Source organism: Anas platyrhynchos, chromosome 21 (genome assembly GCF_047663525.1).
Source record: "Anas platyrhynchos isolate ZD024472 breed Pekin duck chromosome 21, IASCAAS_PekinDuck_T2T, whole genome shotgun sequence".
NCBI lineage: Eukaryota > Metazoa > Chordata > Aves > Anseriformes > Anatidae > Anas > Anas platyrhynchos.
Genome location: NC_092607.1, coordinates 16,357,761 through 16,379,927, shown reverse-complemented (window position 1 = coordinate 16,379,927; position 22,167 = coordinate 16,357,761). Strand labels below are relative to the sequence as shown.

The window sequence follows — 22,167 nt, the reverse complement described above, 5'->3', positions numbered from 1 at the left end:
TCTGTCCCGCCAGCCCTGGCATCCCACGAGGGGCTTCTGTTCAAGTCCTCATTATTTTTTCTCTCTTAATAATCATTCCCATTTCACTCATTATGGCGGAAACATTTCTACAACGCTTAAAAAAAATAATAAATAAAATAAATATATATCTTAAAAAAAAAAGAAAGAAAGAAAAGCCAACAGCAAAGCTACATCTCACTGCTGCTTGGAAGTGCTCTTGGTTTCTAATGGCTGGTGGGGAAGGACTGCGTGGTTTCCAGAATGACTCCTCCTGCTGTCTCCTTTTTGTCTTTGTTTCAACGTGTTTCTCTGAACAGTCAGAAGGTCAGTTTGAAAGATCGTGTCTTCTCCAGTCCCCGCGGTGCTGGCACCAAAGGGAAAGGCTCTCCACAGGCTCAGGGCATCCGGAGGTCCCCCAGCGCTGACCAGAGCATCGAGGACAGCCCCAGCAAGGTGCCCAAGAGCTGGAGTTTTGGAGACCGCAGCCGAGCCCGGCAAGCTTTCCGCATCAAGGGAGCTGCGTCCCGGCAAAACTCAGAAGGTGGGGGCTTGGGAAGGTGTGGGCTTGGGGTCCTGTGGGACCTTAAAACCCATGGGTAACACTGACACTCTTTTCACCATCTAGGAAGGGCAGAGCTGCAACCTGGGGTGCTTAAATATGTCTGTGACCCCTTCCAGCCCTTTAGCCGGGGTACAGGATTATAGTGAGAGAGGAAACCCCTTGCTGACATCCATGGTAATTTTATATTTATATAGGGCTGAGGAAGGAGGAAGGGTCAAGCATCTAGAGGTGGATGGGTCCTGCATTGCTGGATGTCACCTTAGTGTGGCTGGGGATGCTCTCACTGGGATGCTCAGCAAAGATCTCTCGGTGCTTCCTCCAGGGTTGCTGTTTGCAACCCAGTTTCCCCTTCCTTGCCTGGCGTGGGGGAATAGTAACACGCTGTCTTTTATTCCTACTTTTCCCCAACCCAGAAGCAAGCCTCCCTGGAGAAGATATTCCCGACGAGAACAAAAGCTGCAACTGTGAGTTTGTGACCGAAGATTTAACGCCGGGACTGAAAGTCAGCATCAGGGCAGTGTGGTAAGAGAGGGAGAAAATGGTCCAGAAAAAGATATGATAGGAAAAGAAAAAGAAATGTAAAGTCCATGCAGAGATGGCAAATGCTGAAATGCCTGTGCTGCAGGCTGTTTTTCCCCTGGGTGGCCTGCCCTCCTTTACAGAAAATTCTGCCAGAAAGGGCAATTTTTGCTGAGGGAAGGAATAAATGCAGAAACAGGAAAATCCCCTGCAGGGATGCATCCAAGCGATCGTTCTCACTAGCTCTGAGATTTAATGCTGACATTTATAAAAGTGGCGCAGAGAGGAGACCTGCACAGCTGATAGTCTGGAGGGCATCGGTGTCCCCTGGCGCGGACAGGACTTCAGCTACGAGCCCCATCCCCTCTCCTCTTGCTGCATCCTCCCCCAAGCTTGCAGGGCTGGGATTCATTCCAGTTTCCCTCACCTTCATGCGTTGTTTTTTTCATTTCCCACTGCACAGGCCAGGCTCCAGCCCAGGGACTTGATTTCCCCTTTTTTTCTCCCTCTCCTGCAGCATTATGCGATTCCTCGTCTCCAAGCGCAAATTTAAGGAGAGCCTTCGGCCCTACGACGTGATGGACGTCATCGAGCAGTACTCGGCCGGTCACCTGGACATGCTCTCCCGGATTAAAAACCTTCAGTCCAGGCAAGAGACCCCTCTGCTTGCTTCACTTTTTCCCTGCTTTTTTGTTCGCCGCGGGGATGTTGCCATGGGAGAGACACTTTCCTTTGCAGCTAAAACTGAATTATTTTCTTCCTAAGAGGGAGCCTAGAGGAAACATCGCTGCTCGTGGCTGAGACCCGCGGGGATGAGCAGGACAGGGAGAGCACACAGAGCAAGCACTGGGGTTATACCAATAAAACTGCCTTGTTGCCCACCCCAGGACAGCCCTGATAGCTCGTAGCAAGGTTTCTCCCTCTTCCAAAACCCACAGCATTTACAGCTCATCCCCCTGCAGGCTTTACTTTAGGAGTTTCATCCAACCACCGCTCCCATGGCCCTGATGTCCTGTGTTGAGGACCAAACCCCAGGTCCCAGCACCCCGAGCTGTGTCAGCTCAGCAGAAGGAGCTCCAGCTCTGCTGAGCACAAGGACACCCAGAACAGGAGGCAGGGCTTGGCCTCGGGCTGTCTGCGATCAAAATAGTTCACCATTTACTTTTACACTTGGATAACAAAAGTATTTCCCTTGATGGCTGCAGCAGCCGAGCTTCCCCTGGAAGTCGTTGGGGAGGTTTTCCTTTAATTTCCAGCCCATTTAGGTCCTTGAAAATGTGCAAAAAATAAATGTTTTTAGGTATGCAAATGTGTACCCCAAGAATTGGATATTTGTCATATGCAAAAGAGGAATCTTTCTTCTCCTCCTAGTCTCTCAGAGACCATTTTAATGTTGCTGCTTTCAATGTTCAGGCAGTGGAGGCAACTTCCTCGGTGTTGCTGCACACCATGCATGCGTTTCCCATTGCCAGCCCTGTTGCCAGAAGGTAAATTCTCCCTTGTGATTCAGACTAAAATATCGCGGAGAATTTCCTCTCTTTGAGCCTCTCACCCTCATTCAGTACAGATTGAACGATTATGGATCTGCGATGTGCAGCTGAATCTGGAGGGGGAAGAGGAGGAGGAAGAGATTGATATTCCTCATTTTAACAAGCTGCAGCCTGAAGCCTCCAGGCAGCCTCTGCGGCTGGGGGCAAGCTGTTGGGGTTGGCATCTCCACTGGTTGACCCTTTGAGGTGGTGTGCTGCAAAGGCAAGGTGTTTTGGTCAGTTGTTTTTTTTGGGGGAGGTTGGAGTAAGGAATTGAAGCTTTCGCAAGACCAAACTGAATTGTCCCCTTAGCTGCACCAGTGGGATTGTGAGGCAGAAGTCCCAGAGAGAGGACTAGGCAGGGACAGCCACCCACCCCATTGCAGGGACGTCAGGAGGACCAGGAGATGTTTGAAAGCCACGTGTGAAGGACCTGGATTTGGGATCTGGGGCTAGTGGGTAGCTTCAGTGGTCTCCCTGTCCCCCCCAAGCAAGAGATCAGTGATGGTAACAGGACCAGAGCCCCTTGGGCTGACCTTTTGAAGCCTGCATCGTGGCAGCGAGATGGGCACAGACCCCCTGGCTGCTCACCAGCCCAGTATAACGGGAAAAGGCCACCTTGTAGGAGAGGTGTGTGCCTGGGGTGCCCGTGGCCAGCACTGGGGCAGGACCAGCTGGTGATAAAGTGTGGTGTGCCCATCTACTGGAGCCCAGGGAGGCTGTCAGGGGCCAGCTCAGAGGAGAACGTATATTTTTACTCCCTTTCATCAACCAAAGCGCTGTGCTCTCCCTGCCTGCTCAGCTCTGCGGGGCCAGCTGGGACCTCCCGCAGCCGGGGCTGCGGAGTAAAGCTGCAGCCGAGCAAATTTCTGGCGTGTCGACGTGCACTTTCCTCTAACCATGAATGCCTCTGTCACCGTGGTGTGTCTGTAACGTGCTCTTTTCAGTGTTGTGTTCACACCGTCTCGTGCCTCATCCCGACACCTTGCCAGCCACGGATGTCTCCCATTCATTGAGTTGCACGGTCCCACAGCGTGTCTCGCCGACCCCAACGGCTCGTGCATTTCTGAACGAGCTGAGGATGTGTTCTCTAGCGGTGTAACTGAAAGGAGAATGAGTATTTGTTGTTTCTTGTCCAACCATCTCAATGGGATATTGCTGCAAATATATTCCAGAGGGTAAAGCATGTTACCTATAATATCTGGGATGCGGGGGGTCTCCTAATCAGCAGTGATGTTTCCGCGGTGCCAAAAACCTCCAAATCTTACCCCGGGATGGGTAAGATTCTGGCTTTCACCGACGACAAGTGGTAGGAAAGAAATCTCTGTTTCCAGCGGAATATATTTTCAATTTCTCTCTTTCTCTCTCTGTCGTTCTGTTTTTCAGTTGTTTCTTTCTGCAACTTTCTGACCAACTTTTCTCTACATGTTGCTTCATTATGCATTTTGCTGGTGTCTTTTTTCTTATTTACTTTGCCAGGATAGATATGATTGTGGGTCCCCCGCCCCCTTCAACTCCCCGGCATAAGAAGTATCCAACCAAAGGACCCATGTATTCTTCCAAAGAATCTCCCCAATACTCGCCTAGGTTAGGATTCACAAAAATGCCGCTTTCTCTGGATTTTTCATTTGCTTAATGTCAAACCCCTTTCATGCCAGTTATATGACGGCATTTATCACTTCGCAGCTTGCTAAATCGTGACTCAGAAGGGCTCGCTACTCTGGGTGTGCTCTGATTTACTTTCAGTAATGAGCTTTCACACCAGGCAAGCCAAAGGAAAAAAAAAAAAAAAGGACATCCATACTGTCATTAATAACCATCAGTTTCTTCAGCTAGAGTATTTCCAGTCTTCTTCTAGGTGCTGGTGAAATTTATCTTTAAAATCTCATATTGTATCAGACTATCTTCAAATAAAAAAAGTGGAATATTTACCCAGAAAGCCAATATAAACGAGACCATCTACTTTCCAAAAGAACAAATGCCCGACACGCAAGTGAAGGAGGCTCTGCTTGCAGTTCTTTGGACTGTGAAATGAGTTCATCTCAGTGGGCAAAGTAAGAATGAAGTGTTTCGTGCCTGAGAAATGCAGTGGTCTCATTTTGCTGATGCACCTCTAGTGACCACGGAGGTAAAAGCCATTAAAAAGTTACCACCACGAGACTCACGTTCAGAAAAAGGTCCCAGTTTTGCATGTAAAAAGAAAAGGAGTCCAACAAAGCCCTCAGCCATTCAGTGAGATTTTCTTATTGCCCTTATTAAGTTCTCATTTTAGATAAAACGTGCCCAAAGCTGATGCCAAAGCTGAGCCACCCCTTTTGAGGCATTCTCAGGTCTGGGCAGCAGAGAGCTGAGCAGCATTTTCACCGTGTATCGAGACCACTGGATCACAGGGCAGGTATAAATACTTGCTGAAAGTTATTCTCTGTGTACACATAGTAGGTGATTTTAAATGCAGCAAGCTTAGCCTCAGCTATGTTTTTTTTTCTTCTAAATATACTTGCCCTCCCTAACAGCTAATACATGACAAATCTCTTGATTTTTATTTAAGCGGCTCTGACTAATCTTCACTAGAGGAATGTGAGTAAAAGGAATATTGAAAGCTTACCTTTCCCACTCAGCCAGCTCAAAGATTAAATAAAATAAGTAGAGAATTTTCCAGAAGCCCCAAGCTTCAGGCTTGGGAAAAAGATGCTTTCAGAAAAGCGTTTTTTCAATCTCCTTCCCCCAAATGATGATGCCTCAAACAGGTCTTTAAAATGAAATAAATGTCTTACGTGTAGCAACATTTAGAAATTAAAATTAAAATATAGATTCAGATGGATTATTATTTTTTTTATTTACTTATAAGGTTAGGTGTGCATAAGCCTTCAGCAGAGTTAAGGTTTCCGTGTGAAAGCTAGTGCCTTGCACACAGAAAAGGTGATGGATGGATACTAGGGGAAGAGATCCAAAATGTCCCAAGCTGAGATATTTATTTTTATTCACTCCAAGCCTGTTGCTTTATCAGTTTAATGTTAATGACTTCCCCCCCTCCCCTTTATTTTTACTGTTTCTACTACTGACTGTTGGATTAAAAATCTAGTTGCAGTTGCCCTCTAGGCTCCTGCGACATTAAGATATTTGGTTTATAACTGCTCCATTTTTAAAGGAATTTTCCCATTTCTTTCCTGAGCTGTGGCTGAGAGGCTCCAGCAGGCAGCAGAGTACAGGAGGCTGCTGAAATCTGTTCCAGCCCATTAAAGGACTGATGCTGTCCTTAATTTCAGGCAGCTGCATCCTCCCACAGACACCAGTGGGAGTTGCGAGGTGCTCCAAGCGCCTGATGGATGTGTCCCAGAGCTCTGAGCAGCCCCAGCCCCAGCCCCAAAACCCTGGGTCAGCTGCTGTGATCGTCTCCATCGTCTCAGTGTGATGTGGGGTCCCCAGGGGCTACAGCAGCCTCTCCTTTTTAGCCTGCACATCCCTGCTTTAGCCAAATAGTGCCCAGATTGTACGAAAACACCCAGTGAGGGAAGAGAAACCAAACCCGGTGATGTCCCCTGAGCTATCTCAGCCCCATGGATTGCACTGCGGTGCTTTAGTGACGAGGGCTCAGTTCAGCCAAACTATTTCTGCAAATAGCTCCCAGCAAAGGCAGCTGGACCCTACTGGATGTCCATGGCTGTGGTTTGGCCGCGGGTGTTTGCTCCATGCTGTGCACCCAGAGAATTTGGATTAAATCACCCGGCCTGCTGGTGTAGCATGGACCTGCTCTGAAATAGGTGCAACCTCAGCTGGAGCTTTTAGACAAAGAGACAATGGTCAAAATACGTCTAGAGCAAACTTTATTGAAAAATGAGGAGGTAAGTAGCCAGTCACATGACATGGATGAAGGGGGTTTGGCTTCAATGCCTGGATTGTGTAACAAACTATAAAAGATAAAGAAAACAGAAAAGAACTGAATATATATCCCCAAACAATTCATTTTTTATCTCATTTGAGCTGTTTGACCTTTTGATGTCTGCTTCTGGCCCGAGGGTGACATACTACACCTTTTGCATGTACTGTTAGCATGAAGCATAATGAAGCATGAGAAAACCTGCACTGTGGCTGATGCAAGAATTTACATTTTTTTTGTATCATGAGAAAGAAGGAAAGATATCAAAGCTCACTTTAAGGAGCAACCCGCTTTTCTCCCCCTCCCAAGCTAAGACCCAGCAGAGCATATCGAAGGCAGCAGATGGCTTGCTGTCATGCCTCGTCAGAAATCTTTGAATCCTCTTTTGCCATGAAGGGAGAAAAGCACGGGCATCTTCCAAAGCCCCAGCTGAAGGCTTCCCTCCACACGTTTGTGTTCAACACATCCCAGAGAAGTGTTGGGAAGGCGCAAGGCTCCCGACGAGATGTAGTGCAGGAGGGGGATTTGGCTTCTCTGGGAAGATTCGTGGTCCCTTGTCACGCGGTAGGAATATGCCCTATTCCTCACCGCTTGCAAAGGTGGAATATGATATCCCTTCTTCATCTTGTGAGCTTTGCTGCCCAGTTTGGACAAGACCCCAGACTCTTTCATAATGGCTAAAAAGGCCTCCTGCTCTTTGCTGATGGCTGTGTCTTTGTGGTGCTCAGATAGGCACAGCTGGGTTGTGAGCTCATGGAGAAATTCCTCTCTTCTCTGTTATCAGGCGAGGCACGAACGAAATCTCTGCACTTGGCTGAGGGTATGAGCACTCTCCCCTGGTTTCTAGCTTCTCCCATGGAGAGCAATGAGGTGGGAGACCTCGAGCCTGGTTTCTCCCACCCAGGCACCAAGAGAAGGGCTTGGTCACCTTCATCTGCCGCTCTCTGCTCTGAGACCAGCGTCCCCCAGCTGCCCACCACACCGTGCTTGGTGCAGACCCTGCCTCCAAGGTGAAATCTGGCTCTGGTTTCTCAGAGCTGCACAAGATGACCCCCTCAGGGCTGGGTTGTGTTATAGCCAGGAAGGGAATGATCCCATCAGGAGGAGTTCTCCGAGGCACTACTATCAAGGGCACAAGGGCAAGGGCTTCTCAACGCTTTATGGGTGAGCTCTGTGAAGGGCTTCAGTCCTGCTTTTAAATCACAGCAGGTCTACAGGCAAGTGGTCTCCATTCTGATGGAAGAAGTCAGTGCTTTTCTATGTGATACTGTCAATCCCTCTGTCTGTGAAGTGCACCTTGCCCACCGTGCTTCACATGGGTCATATGAGCTCAGTACGGAGAGCTCTTCTCTTGAGGACATGGAGGAGAGCAGAAGTCCTTCCTGAAATTCTGCAAGGCTAGAAACAGGGTTGCAAGAGGCTCTTTCTGCTATTAGGATACCCAGTAGCATGGCTATGTTCAGTTTTCCTCTCTGTTAACAGTCTGTCCTGCCTCCCTGCTACACTCAGCAACTGTTGAAGAACATCTCACGTTCATTAGTGCACACGGTTTGGTGGTAGCGTTGTGCTAGGCGTGACAGAGCACCCTGATTTTTCTTGGCCTTCCCAATTATTCAGTAGTGATTAGGCTTTGAGCCTCTTAAAATGCATGTTCATTGCTTTACTAGTTTACTTGCTTGTGCATACAGGAGAGGAGTTCGTACAGTGGCTGTACCACGCCTTGACTTGTGATTCCAAACCAAGGTAGCCCGAGGTATCCGATTTAATACCTCTTTGCTTACATGGTAGCAACATTGTCTTAGGATTCCTTGTGCTGTATGTCATGTCAGTAATTGCATCCCTTGTGGGGAGTTCCTGTACATGTCGATAATTTGCTTCTCCCGTTACAAGAGAGAAATAAGGCATGCATATTCCTCACACTTGTAATTATAGCACTTGGTGCTCCTTGTACTCCTGTGCTTATATTGCTAAGCAAAGGATCAAACACGACTTTTCAAATTTAATAGTATTCTGTCGCATCCCTGCCCAAATGAAGTATCTTCTGGGATCAAAGCTGAACTCCAAAATAATGGTTGGCTTACATTTTCCGTCTTTGGTGTGATGTGCTCACCCACTTCATCTCTTTGAGCCAGACCTTCTGGTGCTGTAAACTGCTGTCGCTTTAATATAAGCCAAGGGAGCCACGCTGGTCTATACCCACTGATATCTGTCCCTTTATGTCAACAGCCAACATATGTATTAAGTCCCTGTCACATGTGAAGAAAACAGATGGCTCTTGTGTTGAAATAGCCTCACGTCTCATTCCTTTCCTTGGTTTTTGTTTGTTCATTTTCCCCTGTCTGTCTGTGTTCAGCTCCTTCCTTTTCCTTCTACTGGTGCATGGACCCATGGCCCACACGGCAGAACTGCGTAAGAAGCATTTTGAGTTTTCCACTCAAGATACCTCAACTTGGTTTCAGTCAGATTGATTAACCCTTCTTTTCCCCTGCCACCCTTACTTTTGGTGCATTATGCAAGAGTAAATTTTGCCTGGTGTAGAACTGGGTTGTAAACTGGGCTGTCATTAACAAGCTATTCCAAAACTGGGTTGCTCCCTGGATTTTGGAGGGATCAAGCCTCAAGGCTTACTCTCTAGAAAATTATTTATTTGGTACCTCAAAAAAATTTGACTTCCAGCTTCGAGACTGGCTCTGCCCTCCTTCTTCCTCTGCACAGGGAGCTGTATATCAGCTCAGGTGTTTCTAGACTGGGAAGAAGGAACTGCAAATGTAAAATGTGTAAATAACTTGGTGCCACACATCGTGCCCAGTAGCTTTAGCTGCTGATGTTGCAAGAATATCCTCTGCTATTAGCAGCTTGGAGCCCTGCTAATAGAAAACGTCTAATGATACAGGTGTGAATTGCAGTAGCATTGAGATGAAAATGGTTTGGTACTGTGTGGTGGGTTATGGCTAAATTCAGCCACAACGTAATTCCACTAAAACAGTTAGCACCACGCCTGTTTGGTTGGGTCTTAGGGCAAGTGGCTCATTTTCACGGACACAGGAATTACACGCTTACATTTGCATCGAGGAGAGGAAACTGCTGCAAACACTGAACAGAATCCCATTGACATATGCTAGACAGAAAACTTGATCTTCCCCCAAGATAATAAAGCCTCAGTGCAAATAAAAACTTAATTGATTTGGAAGAAGGCCAGTTATAGAAATTCTTTGCAGTGGGTAAATTTACTGTGCATAATGTGCCAGATTTTATCTGTATAAACAGAAATGGATAATTCCAAACTCCGCTAATACCGCTCTGAATTTTGCATCTGAATTAACACTTCAGTGCCACCGCGTGTCTGTGAGTAATTTGGAGTGCTAGTGGGGAGAGAGGCTGTTGCTTTGTCCCCTGGAGGCGCGACAAGCGGAGCCCCCCTCACCTGCTGCCTCCGACTGACTCCAGTCCTTTTCCGGGGGCGGGGGGATTTTCTGATCCCGGTAGAGTTGACCAGATCGTTGGGAGAGGATCCTCCATGACCGACAAGGATCGGACCAAAGGGCCAGCTGAAGGAGAGATGCCCGAAGACCCCAGCATGATGGGCAGGCTCGGAAAAGTTGAAAAACAGGTATACTGGGGCAAAAGGGGCTCTTATCAGGGGGCATGGTATGAGTTGTGGGATTATTGTGGTTGTTGGTTTATTTTTTTTCTGGATGCTTTTCTGTTTTTTTGTTTGTTTGTTGTTGTTGTTGTGGGATATTAGCATCCAGAAAAGGAAAAAAAAAACCAACAACACAAGAACAACAACCAAAAAACCACTCACACACTTGCACAAAAAGAGCTAAGGATATTTTAAAGAGGAGTCAAGATGGATTTTATGAAAGGTCACTAAACGTCTTACAAACCCCAGTACTACATTCAAAGCAGATCTAGACACTTCGGAGTCTGTTCCTTACTGACTTTCTTTTTTGATGAGTCTACCAAAAGTCTACATTATTTTTGAAAATGGCACAGCGCCACTGTGTTAGACATGTTCCAAATGAGTCCATGAGCCTGGCTGCTGCAGCTGCCAGCCTTGCTGAAGATGAAAATCCTCCCAAAAGAAAAAAAAAAAAGGCTCAGCAATCCCCATGACCAGCTGAGCCCAAGCAAGTGCCAGATGTAGTAAGGAGCTGAAAGCCACCGGCAGGATGCGAGTGTCCTCCAGCTCTCCTGGAATTTGGTGCGTGCCAAAAAGATTACAGGAGCTTAAGGAAAACCTTGTGACAAGGTGGGGAATGAAAGGTTGTTTCAGAACAGGACAATTAAATTTTTATGAAAAGGGCCAGTTTGGTGTAGGTCAGTGTAGGCAGAGGTCATCTGTGAAGTCCAGGCCCACATTTGGACTGGAAGTTGTTCGTGCTCAGGTTGTTAAATTGCTTCAGCCTCCGTGCAGAACGTAGCACTGGATCTGTGGTGTTTTGCAGGTTCAGTCGATGGAGAAGAAGCTGGACTTCCTGGTGAACATTTACATGCAGAGGATGGGCATCCCACCAACGGAGACGGAGGCCTATTTCGGCTCCAAAGAACCCGACCCGGCGCCTCCCTACCACAGCCCCGAAGACAGCAGGGAGCACATCGACAAGAACGGCTGCATCATCAAGATCATCAGGTCCACCAGCTCCATGGGGCAGAAGAACTTCTCGGCCCCGCCAACCAACACGTGCCCGCCCTCGACCTCGTGCCAGCAGCAGGCCTACCAGCGGCAGAGCCACGGCTCCTCGCCCGTCGGAGACCCCGGCTCGCTCGTCCGCATCCCGCCGCCGCCCTCCCACGAGCGCTCCTTGTCGGCCTACAGCGGCGGGCACAGGGCGAGCGCGGAGTACCTGCGGAACGAAGACATTACAACCAAACACCACGAGAGTGCCCTGAGAGACAGCGACACCTCCATCTCCATCCCCTCGGTAGACCACGAGGAACTGGAGCGCTCTTTCAGCGGCTTTAGCATTTCCCAGTCCAAAGAGAATTTGGACATCCTAAACAACGGGTGCTATGCAGCCGTGGCCAAAATCAGACCCTACATCGCAGAAGGGGAATCGGACACCGATTCTGACCTCTGCACGCCCTGCGGGCCTCCCCCCAGGTCAGCCACGGGCGAGGGACCCTTCAGTGACATGGGCTGGTCAGCCCCCCGGCAGTGAGACCCCCTCGCAGCCGCCGAGCCGCGTCCGAGCACCGGCAGCTGCCCGCTCCGGCTGTCCACACGTCGAACTTCTCAAGGAGATAGACAGCTAAGGGTTTCCTCCATCTAGGACATCCTTAGCTGGCGGAGACTTTCTTGCAGCTTACTCTTGGGGGGGGTTACGAGCAGGTCCAAGCCTGCAGTTGTGGAAGAGGTGACGGTGGCGAGCGAACTGGAGCTGGGAAGTCCGGATTTCTTTCATACGCTCCTTCTGAGATCATTAGGTGAAATAATTTAATGGTGCAGGATAGGCAATTTGCATTTCTTGGGAATTTTCAGAGATGCAGGGCAGGAATGAATCACCCGGTCAGGGCTTTTGGAGGTCGCAGTGACTGGTGGCTGACCAGTGTTATGTGGGAATTGCCATCCCATGGCACTGGTGATGACACCTTTAGGTATTTTGGAGTCGTGGAATGAACACTTGTCTGTTTCTGGCTTAGACTTCAGGTCGCATGAAATTTACTGGGGTGTTTTTACTCTGTGGTTCCTCACTGACCATCAGGCAGGTGGTATAATTCCAATATAATACATGGAAATGTTGGGTAGGCCCCTGGTGGAGAGGGATGGGGGCTGGAGTATTTGCATGATCAGAAGGCACGGCCTCAGAGCAGGACAGGTTCTGAACCAGAATGGTTTGGAAACTGTCCTTGTCACACAGCTTAGGAAATGGAAAAACTCAGAAATAAGAGCTTGCATGCTCATATTTCGCACATATTTCTGAGAAAACCCAGAGAGCAGAGAAATGAGATGGAGAAAGAGGACAACGTGGCTGGGATTTTATATTTTAAACCATGTATTATATTTAATTATCTCTCCTCCTGTTGACATGACCTGGAGGTGCTTTGGAAGCAAAGGCAAATCAAAGACAACTCCTCTGGAGGGCTGCCGTGGTGTGAAACCATTCTCACATCCAGCAGTGCTGTGCTGGAGTCACAGCAGCACCAGCCCGAAGGGAGAGGGTGGATATGCAAGACGCTGTGGTCCCCGTGTTGCTGCGAGTTGCGTGCTGAGCTCCATCCTTTTGAAGCCCTGTTGGCCAGAGTTGGGCCCTTTTCTTAAAGTTTGCATTGTGCCTGAACACTTTTGCACACACTAAGCCCCATGAAAATTTTCCCCTTCCTCTTCTGCCCTGCCAAGAATCACACGCCCGTGTCCTCTGGACATCGTTGGGTTGTTTGGATCCCTCAAGCTGAATTAAGAGGTACTTCTTCGTTTCTTCATGATCTTTCAGAAGCCTCTTCTCTGTGCGTGCCCACAAGTTGTGCCAATCCAAGTCTGTCCCATTTTGCTGGTTTGGTTTGTCTTGGAAAGACCATTGTGTTGCTATCAGGAACCTCAGCCGTGCATTCAGCTGGGGGAAGGCAAGGGGAAAAGTGATGTTCAGAGTTGCTTTTGGGACCAAAACAAAGCCACCAAGTGATCCTTTACATGGATAGAGATTTTTTTTAATTATTTTTTATTTTTATTTTTTTGCAAGGGGATGGATCAGACAAAGTGTGTTGTGGGATCCATCTCCAAGGCTGGGACACCATGGCCAGTGTTGTGCCTCTGAACCCTCCCGTGCACCTACAGCCCAAATCCCATGTGTGTTTTCTGCAGGAGTCAGGGCTGTATCTGTGATTTCAAACCTCATCTTTCCCGTGTGTACCAAGAGCTTTTTAAGGATATTTGGGTGACAGCTTCATTTCTGCGTGACCTTTGAGAGGCTGAACTTTTTTGGGCAGAAGGGAGAACCACAGCCTTCTCTCCTCCTGTTTGCTTGGCAGCAACCAGGGGAGACCCAGGACTATTTTGGCCCTAGGGAAGGTATGGGAGCAGTATGAGAGTTTGCAGACAGGAAATAAATCCATCCTTTTGCTAGTGCTCAGGACCAACACACAGGTCTTCACATGGGATTGAGGAGTGGGGAAAGGCTCTGCACAATTTTTTTCTGCCATTTTTTGTCATTCAGAAGGGAAAAACATTTTCCTTAGAGGGAACTTTGATTTCCAGCCTTGCTATTTCCCTCCCTTCCAACTTGATCCTTTTTCTTCTACAGTTTTTCCCTCTCTGATTTAGTTCCCAGAGTCCCTTTGGCTCCGGATTTCTTTGTGCAAAGTGAACCCAGAGATGTTCTTGACTTCAGTACCGAAACCTTTCATCTTTGAGAGCAAAATGGCTGTAAATTGTGCAGATTTGCCCTTGGCGTGTTACAAAATTAGATGCCTTCTGGTAGAACAAGAAATTTCAGCAGGTCCCACATCAGACTCAGAGGCATGTCTTTTCTAGTGACCACAAGAATGGGAATGGCATTGGGTGAGACAAAAATCAACATTGGTCCAGCCTGCCTGCTCGCTGTGAATTTTCTCTAAATCAGAGATTACAAACATCTGTTATCTCTTTTCTTTATTTTATTTATTTTTATTTATATGTTTTTTGCAATTACTTTTTAAGGCCTGCTGGAAATTTGGCACAGAAGTGTACAATATAAAGGCAGAAGCTGCAGATGAAGATGATGTTGTGCCATCCTATTACCACAACGGTAAATGCCTTGTCTTTAATATAAAAGGCAAAGTCAACAGGACATGAAGGCACAATATCTGTGGGATATAATTTTCATTAAGTCCGAAATTTGAAGCTTTATTGGCTCTATTTTGAATGCGCATTTTCCAGTTCTTACTGCAAAACCCTTTTCTCTTGCCCAGCTGATGTTACACCCTTCAACGCATATGATGCCAGTGTGTCCTGAGAAGCGGTTTCACCGTGTCCTCCAAATTTTCCACATGCTGAAATCTGTCAGTCTTTTGCCTCCTTTAGGGACTGCATAGGAAGAATTGTGTTTTCCCTCTTCAAGTAAGTTACTACTCTGAAGTTCATAAAGATCTCCTAACTTTTAGCTTTAAAAGGTGTTAGATTTGCCCCACATGATAACAGAAAATGGGTTTTATATCTGTGCAGCACAGATTGCATCTTGCTGCTACAAATTTCATTGAGAATTGTTTGGAAGAGATAAGCGATATTGCACCCTTATCCGTGGCATAATTTCAAAGAAATTCTGACCCCCCCCCCCCCTCCATCCACAGCCGTGCCATAAATCACCACTTCTTATTCATCCAGGCAAAAAGGCTTGACCTGGATTTTTGGGTTAAATTATACCAGAATTAATTCGGGCCTGTGTGAATAGGAGCAGAGCCTGCTCTAACTAAAGGTTTTGTTCCTTATCAACAAAAGTCATTTTATTCCTGTTCTAAGTCATAGTCCAATACTCCCTGCAAAGTCTTCACTTTCAGTCCAATTTCCCCATGCCCATATCACACACTCCTGGTGATAATCTTCCCCACAAAAGTCTTAAACACTAGCTTAGAAAAGAAAACCAGTTTATTTATGTTTCTCTAATAAGGCAGTTCTAGTGACAAAGGCCTTCAAAGCGATGTGCAGGCCAACTTTGTCCTTCTGCTGAGCCTCTCTTGGGCTGGTCTTTGCTCCCCTATTCCTGCCGTGTCTGGTTGCCTATTTTGTGGCAGACACTGAAGGACCAAAACAAGTTTTAGACCATGCCAAGTGTGGACACAGGAGAGCTGAAGAACACGTGAAGGCCAAATTTCCAGCAGGCCATATTGAAGTGCTCCAGGGGTGCCGGTGCCCACCGGCACAGAGCCTACTTTTGAGATGCAGGAGGTGAAGCTGTGGCCTTGAACCAGAGCCCAGGATCTGGTCTCCAAAAAACTTCTGGACTTTTTTTTTTTTTTTCCAAAATCTGGGTATGGGTAAAATACTACAGACTACCCTGCCTGTGGGATGGGGCAACCCCTGAGACTGGGACCTGAAATCCCAGTCAGTTTTTGGGTGCTTCAAGTCCCAGCATGAGCTCAAGTTGTCTGAGGAGGTCGTGTCTCTGAAGAGGAGATGTGGCCAGAGATGTTGCAAGCTCTGTGCAGGTGGCCTTTCATAACGTGACCCTGAGACGTGAGAACAAAGCACTAGCCATAAGTCAAATTTCCCAACATTTGGGAAGAGACTTTAATGTTACTCAAGTGCAGATTTTGTATGTGAATTTCCTTGTTGACTCATTTTCTTATTAATAATTTTTAAAACAGATATATCAAGGAACTCATTGAAAAAAAACCTCTTGTTCAGCTCAGAAAGCCATTACTTTTCTTTACACAGACTATGCGATAGATCAGGTTTTCTAAAAATGTATTTTGTTTCAAACGCTGCTTAATAAATCCAATTAAATCCTGCAGGGCCATTGCTATTTACAGATAAATAGGTCTATTTTTACACTTTTAATTGATTTTTAAGATTTTAAATTATGTGAATTTTTAGAACAAGTTTGTATAATCTACCTGAGAAGCCAGAGTATCACTGCAGATACAAGTGCTCCCCTTCCTAACAGTTACCCAAGAGAAAGGAAAAATGTATTTGCTCATATTTTTCTCAGGAGGGAGCTACTGCAAACCTCATTTCCCTTATATCCTCAGACCATTATGATCACAGCAACATTATTGCTAAAAAAAAAATATAGCATTAAAAAAGAAACTGAAGTTTCTGTCCTGAAGAGGCCAGAGGAGGAAATCCAGGGTTAGGTTGAACCAGCAGGTACCAGGGGTGCAGCCACCCCGTTGGGGCCAGCCAGGCTCCAGCTGGGTGTTCAGATGGTGGTGTGAAGTAGGATTTTCTTGTTTCTCACACAGAAAGGTTTCCTCTTACCTGAACAGCTACTGCTATGGCCTTGTGAAAAATTCATCTTACAGGAGAGCAGGAGATGATATTGGCTTGCTTCAGGACTCCCTTAATAAGAAATTCCTTAGGAATATAAATGAGTTATCCCATATAAAGTCCAGTAGTGTTGAGAATTTTATTGAGATCTCATTACAAAGCCCAGGAGCAGGCTGAGTCTTTCTCCATCCATGCTCGTGTGAGCCTTCAGGTAGAGCGAGCCACTCGCCTCCGTCCTTTCCTCCTTGTGCCAGCAGTGCTCCGAGCCTCGACCGCGTGCCCTCATCCTCCTGCACCCGCTCCCCCTTTTGGGTCAGCGTTTTCTGTTTTGGTCAGCTTCCTTTCCATGAACGAGGAACAAGGAAATCAGATACAAAAGCTCCTTCACCTGCACGTAACATTGAGGCTGCGACGTGGAGGGATGTGGCATGGGGGTGTAAAAGCAAACTCTTGCTTTTAGCACACAAACTTTTCTGCGTCACAGCGCAAAAGCTGCTTAGGGCAGGCTGTGGGTTGGTTGTTTTTTTTTTTAAAACAATAACAATAGGGTTTTTTAAATAATAATGATAATTATAATGCATAGGAATCTTCTTTAGTATATCCTTAGTGTTTGATGCCCCAGTGACACAATACTGCTTGCCTTATATTAGTGTCTAGAGGGAGAGGGATTACACACGTTTTGATACAGTATTAATCACGCTTGTAATTTAGGTAGCAGCAAGGAGCGGCTGCTGCAGGAGGAGCAGCCGAATCCTTTTTAATGTATGAATGTGCTTTCCAGACTATCTCACTGACTGTACTCTCAATTTTGCCTGCTACTGCATGCAGCCTGAGACGAGTAGACAGCAATACGCTCCAGCTGTATCTGCACTCCCAGATTGCTGTAGTACCTGAAGAAGTCACATTGCCAAAAGTATCACTTTGGGGAAAGGCCATCCTCCCAGAGACCCATCCCGTAGGGTGCTGCGGTGCTTCTGTAGGTAACACTGATATACCAAGTGTCTTTCATGCTGCGACCGATCATTGTCCCGTCCCTCTGATACAGCATGCACAAACTCCACTTCTTCTACTTGTTAATAAGGGGTAAAAAACACAGGTTTGGAGCCTGTGGTTCATTGAAATGTGTACATGGGGAGAAAATAAGAAAATAACGTGAGTTGCATTGGCTGTGCATATCAAGCTCCTTTCCTCCCAGATGCCTCAGAAGAAGAGCATCTCAGATACCTTTTCTCAAGAGGCTGGAGGAGCAGGCAGAGCCAGGCAGGCAATGCCAAGGGCAGAGGCCTGGCCTTCATTTAAGAGATGCCATTTGATCCCACGTTTGTGGGACTTGCCATATTTCTAATTCCCGTAGGGCTCTCTCGCCTGCACCCAGCTCTGGTGTGTGTGTGCGTTTGTGCCCGCAGCCCAGTCCAAGGGGCAGGGGGATGTGACTCCCAGCCTTTGGAAACCCTCTTTGGAGATTTTATCGATGCTTGTCTACAGCACTCGGGGGTCTTGGGGACCCTGCAGCTGTGCCATATCCGTACTTCATGGCAGCATCTCTTCCTCTCCTTGTGGAGGGGCACTGAGCTGCCTCCCTGTTGCCATAAAGTTTTGCCACTCTTCTCCCCACTGTGTTTGCAGACTCACAAGGCCTTCAGGGTTTGCCCACATTGCTGTTGTGGCAGTCTTTTGTGTCTCTTGTGCTGCAATTTAGTTTTGACACTGGTCCTGTGTCCTCGCCTTCCTTGTCCAGACCATGTACAAGCGAACATGTAATGCCAGAACTCTGCTCTGAGGCTTTCTTTTAGCCTGGCACATCTAGCTGCCCCTGAGAGTCTTTATGTCTTGTTAGCGTGATGGTTTTGCTTGTTCTTGGCAATTTAGTTGCTTCTCTGTTGAGCCACCATGGCCTCAACACATCCCTGGGTTGTTCTGCTGGAGCCTCCAGCGCAGGGATGGATGGGGTCTGTTTGTCCCCTCTGTACAGTACCTTGTAAGGGTTTGTCCCTTTGGCTAGAGACAATTGCAATGAAGTAGGGATGGGGGTTGAGTTCTGGTTTTCATGCCGAGTTGAGCATCTCAGAGAAGAGCTCACAGACTAACAGTGTCGATGCTTTTGGTCCCTGAAGCAAGAGCTGCCTTCCAAATCCTGGTCTCCTTCAGCAGTGCACGTGTGTGCCTGCCACGCTCCAGCTTGGTGAGAAGGAGACACGGAAAGCAGCTAGTCCAAGCTGTGCTATTTCCAAAGCTGCCAGTGAACCTGAGAGCATCTTCCCTTCTCCTGATTTCTGTAAATACAGCCTCAGATTAATTGTTCAAGCAGCATCTCTTTGCCTAGTCCTGAGAAACTTGAGCTGACTGCAACTACAAAGCTTTCAGAAACTCAGTGCCAAGCTCAGGCTAGATTTCACCTGCAGCTACGCCTATAATGTTAGGGCAGGGCTAATGGTTTCAGGTACAAACCATGCCAAACTCTGTTTGGGATGGTTCTGGCCCAAAACTAGGGCTGAATGTCATGCTGCCAGTGAAGCCTCCCCTGGAATTTCAGCTCCATTTGACACTGCTGACCGTGGACGCGGGGGGTAAGCTCCCTCCTTCCCTCTGCACACAAGAAAAGGCTGGCACAAACCTTGCAAGCCCAGATGAGAAAATCCCTCCACATTTTAGCATGCCATGGGCACTTCCCATTAGTAGAAGCAGCATTTCACTGTAACCCACAATGACCATGACCCGGTATTTCACATGTGCAGTGATGCTCACGAAGAGCATTTTTTCCAGCTGGGAATGCAGAGGGCTCATTCCTCTAACATCTCTGTAGACATTGAGTTCAGTCCTTGCTGATAGCCTGAAAAAGTCATCAAAGCTGGTGCCAGGTCTCTAAAGTCCTGCCTGGCTACCCACACTGGTCCAGCACCTTCCTGGAGCTGAAGTTGCTCCTGTCAGCAGGCAGGACGTGGACCATTCTGCACTGGTTACTGTTCCCCACTACCTGACCCCATACCCTAAAATCTGAATTAGGAATTTTCTTCATTTCTTTTTTTTTTTCCTCCAAAGAATCACATACTTGTGTAGAGAACCTTTCAGGAACAACAGAGGCAAAACAAGATACAGCTGGTAATTAATTAACTCAAGAGCAGATTTTAAACATAGTTGCAGTTGCTGCAAGCTATATCAAATGCTTTAGGAGATTCAATAAATTATTCTCATAAATGTTTTATTCTTTTATCAGAATAAGAATTCTTTTATTCCTATAGGTGGGTGCCACTGTTCTTATACAGCAATGCCCCGTACACTAAAACTATACTCCTGTTTCTCCAGTATAGCCATTGTATTTATGAAATTTATCTTGCTTGGTGTCACTTTGGCACAGTATCCACATATACTGCACACAGATTGCACATTACATGCCAAATGCTGATAGGTATCCTTAGACGAATAAGCCTATGTGTGTTGAAGAGACACCAAACCAAGCGTTACCTGCCTGTTTAGTGGTGTGACTCAACATAACTGGGACAAGAAGAAAATGAAGATCCTGTTTGGTTAAGAAATGCACTGCATTTGAATGCTTCTTTAACCAGATTTGACCAGGAAGCTAAAATCAACAAGATCGTTTCTGCAATGTTACCTAAAAAATACCGGAGCAAAACAAAACCACACAGCCCTAAGATACTTAACTGCTGCATTTCTATATATTGTTCATTGCTGTTCATCTGAACTGTAAATTCTGTACAGGTTGAATGAAGTTCACAGTTTGCCATAACCTGCAAGATAAAAGGACAACACGACTTTGGCTGCAAAAGCGTGCATGCTGTTTGCACACGTGCACGAGCATATTGCTGTATGTGTAGGTGTGTACAGACACGTGCTCATACAAGCCTTAAGGCAGACAATTTTGCATCTAAGATGCACAGGGGAAAAGTTCTTTCTTTGGTGGCGGGAGAGTGGGTAAAACCAAATAAAAATCTTTTGATATGTTTGTTTATGAGAAAAAAAAGATTCTGATTGCCCCTATATTGAGGTTTCACCAACCTCATCAAAAGATTCTCCCTCTAGGATTTAATTTTGCCCTTATTTTCATAGATAAATGATTGGGTAGAACTTATCCTTGGTGTTTAACCTAAATCTGACATAAGCAGGAAGAGCTAAATTTTCTGGTTAAATTCTGCTGAATTCCACTCAAAAAATGGTAACCTGATTCTTGCTTTAGCCTGAAATTCATCTCTAGTTCCAAAGTTATCAATTACAAGAGCCATTTAAGTCCTGAATGTGTTTGTTCTTTACTAAGCAAATAGTATGCTCCCTGCAGGAGTGTGCTTCTCTAATACTATCCCAGTTTATGGCAGGATCTGGCTCATTTGGCTTTAACTGGGCTAGAAATGGTTCGTGCCCTTGTCCTGATGATGAGCTAAGAGGTGAATTTTGGGCTGGGATGGGCTGTTCTCGCCTGGGGTGAGTGCAGGTGCTGCACGCCCTCGCCTCCCGCTCGTAAAAATCTCAGGCTCAGTTGAGCACTGAAGTTTGGTTGTCCTTTAGAAAGCAAAGGCAGCTGCTGCTTTGCTTCCTTTAATTTGCTCTGTTGCCTTGGCTTTTTTGCACTTTTGTTTCATCTCCAAAGAATCTCTCATAATGCCTTTGGTACTTATGTACGATTTTCAGACATTTTGTATGTATTGAATGGTACACACTTTCTCTTGTAATATAGCAATCGGATTTTTTTTTCTTTTTTTCTTTTTTTTTTGGTGAATGTGTAATTTCCTCTGTACATTTCAAACATGACGTTGTGCAATGTACATTTTATAGGGACAGATGCCAAGGGAATGACCTGTAGTTTTCTAAGGGAACAGCTAGGAGCCGAACGACACAGACAGAGATGGTTTTACGTTAGCACTGTGGAAGAGCAACATAGCCCAGACTTTTTGCACAGAAGCACTGAGCACGACACAGAGTGTACCTTCACACGAGTGACTGTGGCAGCTGCAAAACTGTATATGTGTGATAGAAACAACAGCGACGGTGGCAATCAGAAAGGAAATGGAGGAAAATTAAATAATCACACTCATTAATTTAAGCCTCAAAGCATCAGAATGGAAAATTTGCATTCAGTAAAAATACTGAATTAATGATTAATGATTTAACCTTCATGAGATGAAATACACATTTATTTTTCTTTGCACTTCTTCAGTTTACTTCATTTGTTTGTTTCTGGTGGTTTTTCAGTGCCTTGGTGACATATTTAATATGGGAAATATTCAGGAGGTGCGAGATGGTGGCTGAGGGTCCTGGCATTAAACCTTCACACTTCACTCTCTTACTTCTAATGGTAGACAACACTCTTCTTTCTTTCTGATGTCTATAATCAAGCTCAGAAGTTTCAAGTACCTTCAGTGACAAGGACACTGGCCATTTGGAGTCCTCTAAAATTATCGATTTTCTTAAAGTCTGACATCAGCCATGTCCTGACAGATAAGGGATGGTTCCTGTGGCTGTTCACCCCCCATGCCAGCCTCTTATCACCATGCTCAGACTGAGGCTGGTGTCATCAAAGTAGGCTCAGAGCCAACGAATGACACCTTTATCTGTCTCATGAGTTATCTTGCTTAGCCAGCATCAGTTCTAAATTAAGAAAGCGCATTCTGGATTTTGGAGGGTTCTCCCTATGGACACAGTGGATGGATTAATGGTATTTTCCACAGCAAGGTTGGCTGATGAAACAGCAGTTTCATTTTGCAAGAAGAAAAAAAACCATCCATCCCTCCACACTGATATTTTTCCAGAAAGATGAAGCAGGAGAATC

The 22,167-nt window shown here is 46.4% G+C and overlaps 1 protein-coding gene across 10 annotated transcripts in view; it reads left to right on the top strand.

Moving 5' to 3' along the window:
• Window positions 1-21,546, top strand: part of KCNQ2 (potassium voltage-gated channel subfamily Q member 2) — a 69,647-nt gene extending 48,101 nt beyond the window's left edge. For 5 of the 10 annotated variants that reach the window (XM_038166350.2, XM_038166347.2, XM_038166348.2 and 2 more), the window contains 5 exons: window positions 318-541; window positions 976-1,084; window positions 1,599-1,730; window positions 9,974-10,097; window positions 10,936-21,546. In XM_038166350.2, coding sequence (XP_038022278.1) covers window positions 318-541; window positions 976-1,084; window positions 1,599-1,730; window positions 9,974-10,097; window positions 10,936-11,649 — 1,303 coding nt within the window. In that variant the 3' untranslated portion in view covers window positions 11,650-21,546. Of the gene's footprint in view, window positions 1-317; window positions 542-975; window positions 1,085-1,598; window positions 1,731-4,089; window positions 4,198-9,973; window positions 10,098-10,935 lie in introns of all 10 variants that reach the window. The other 5 variants (XM_038166356.2, XM_038166355.2, XM_038166352.2 and 2 more) reach the window with 3 other exon arrangements.
• Window positions 21,547-22,167: the final 621 nt, after the last annotated feature.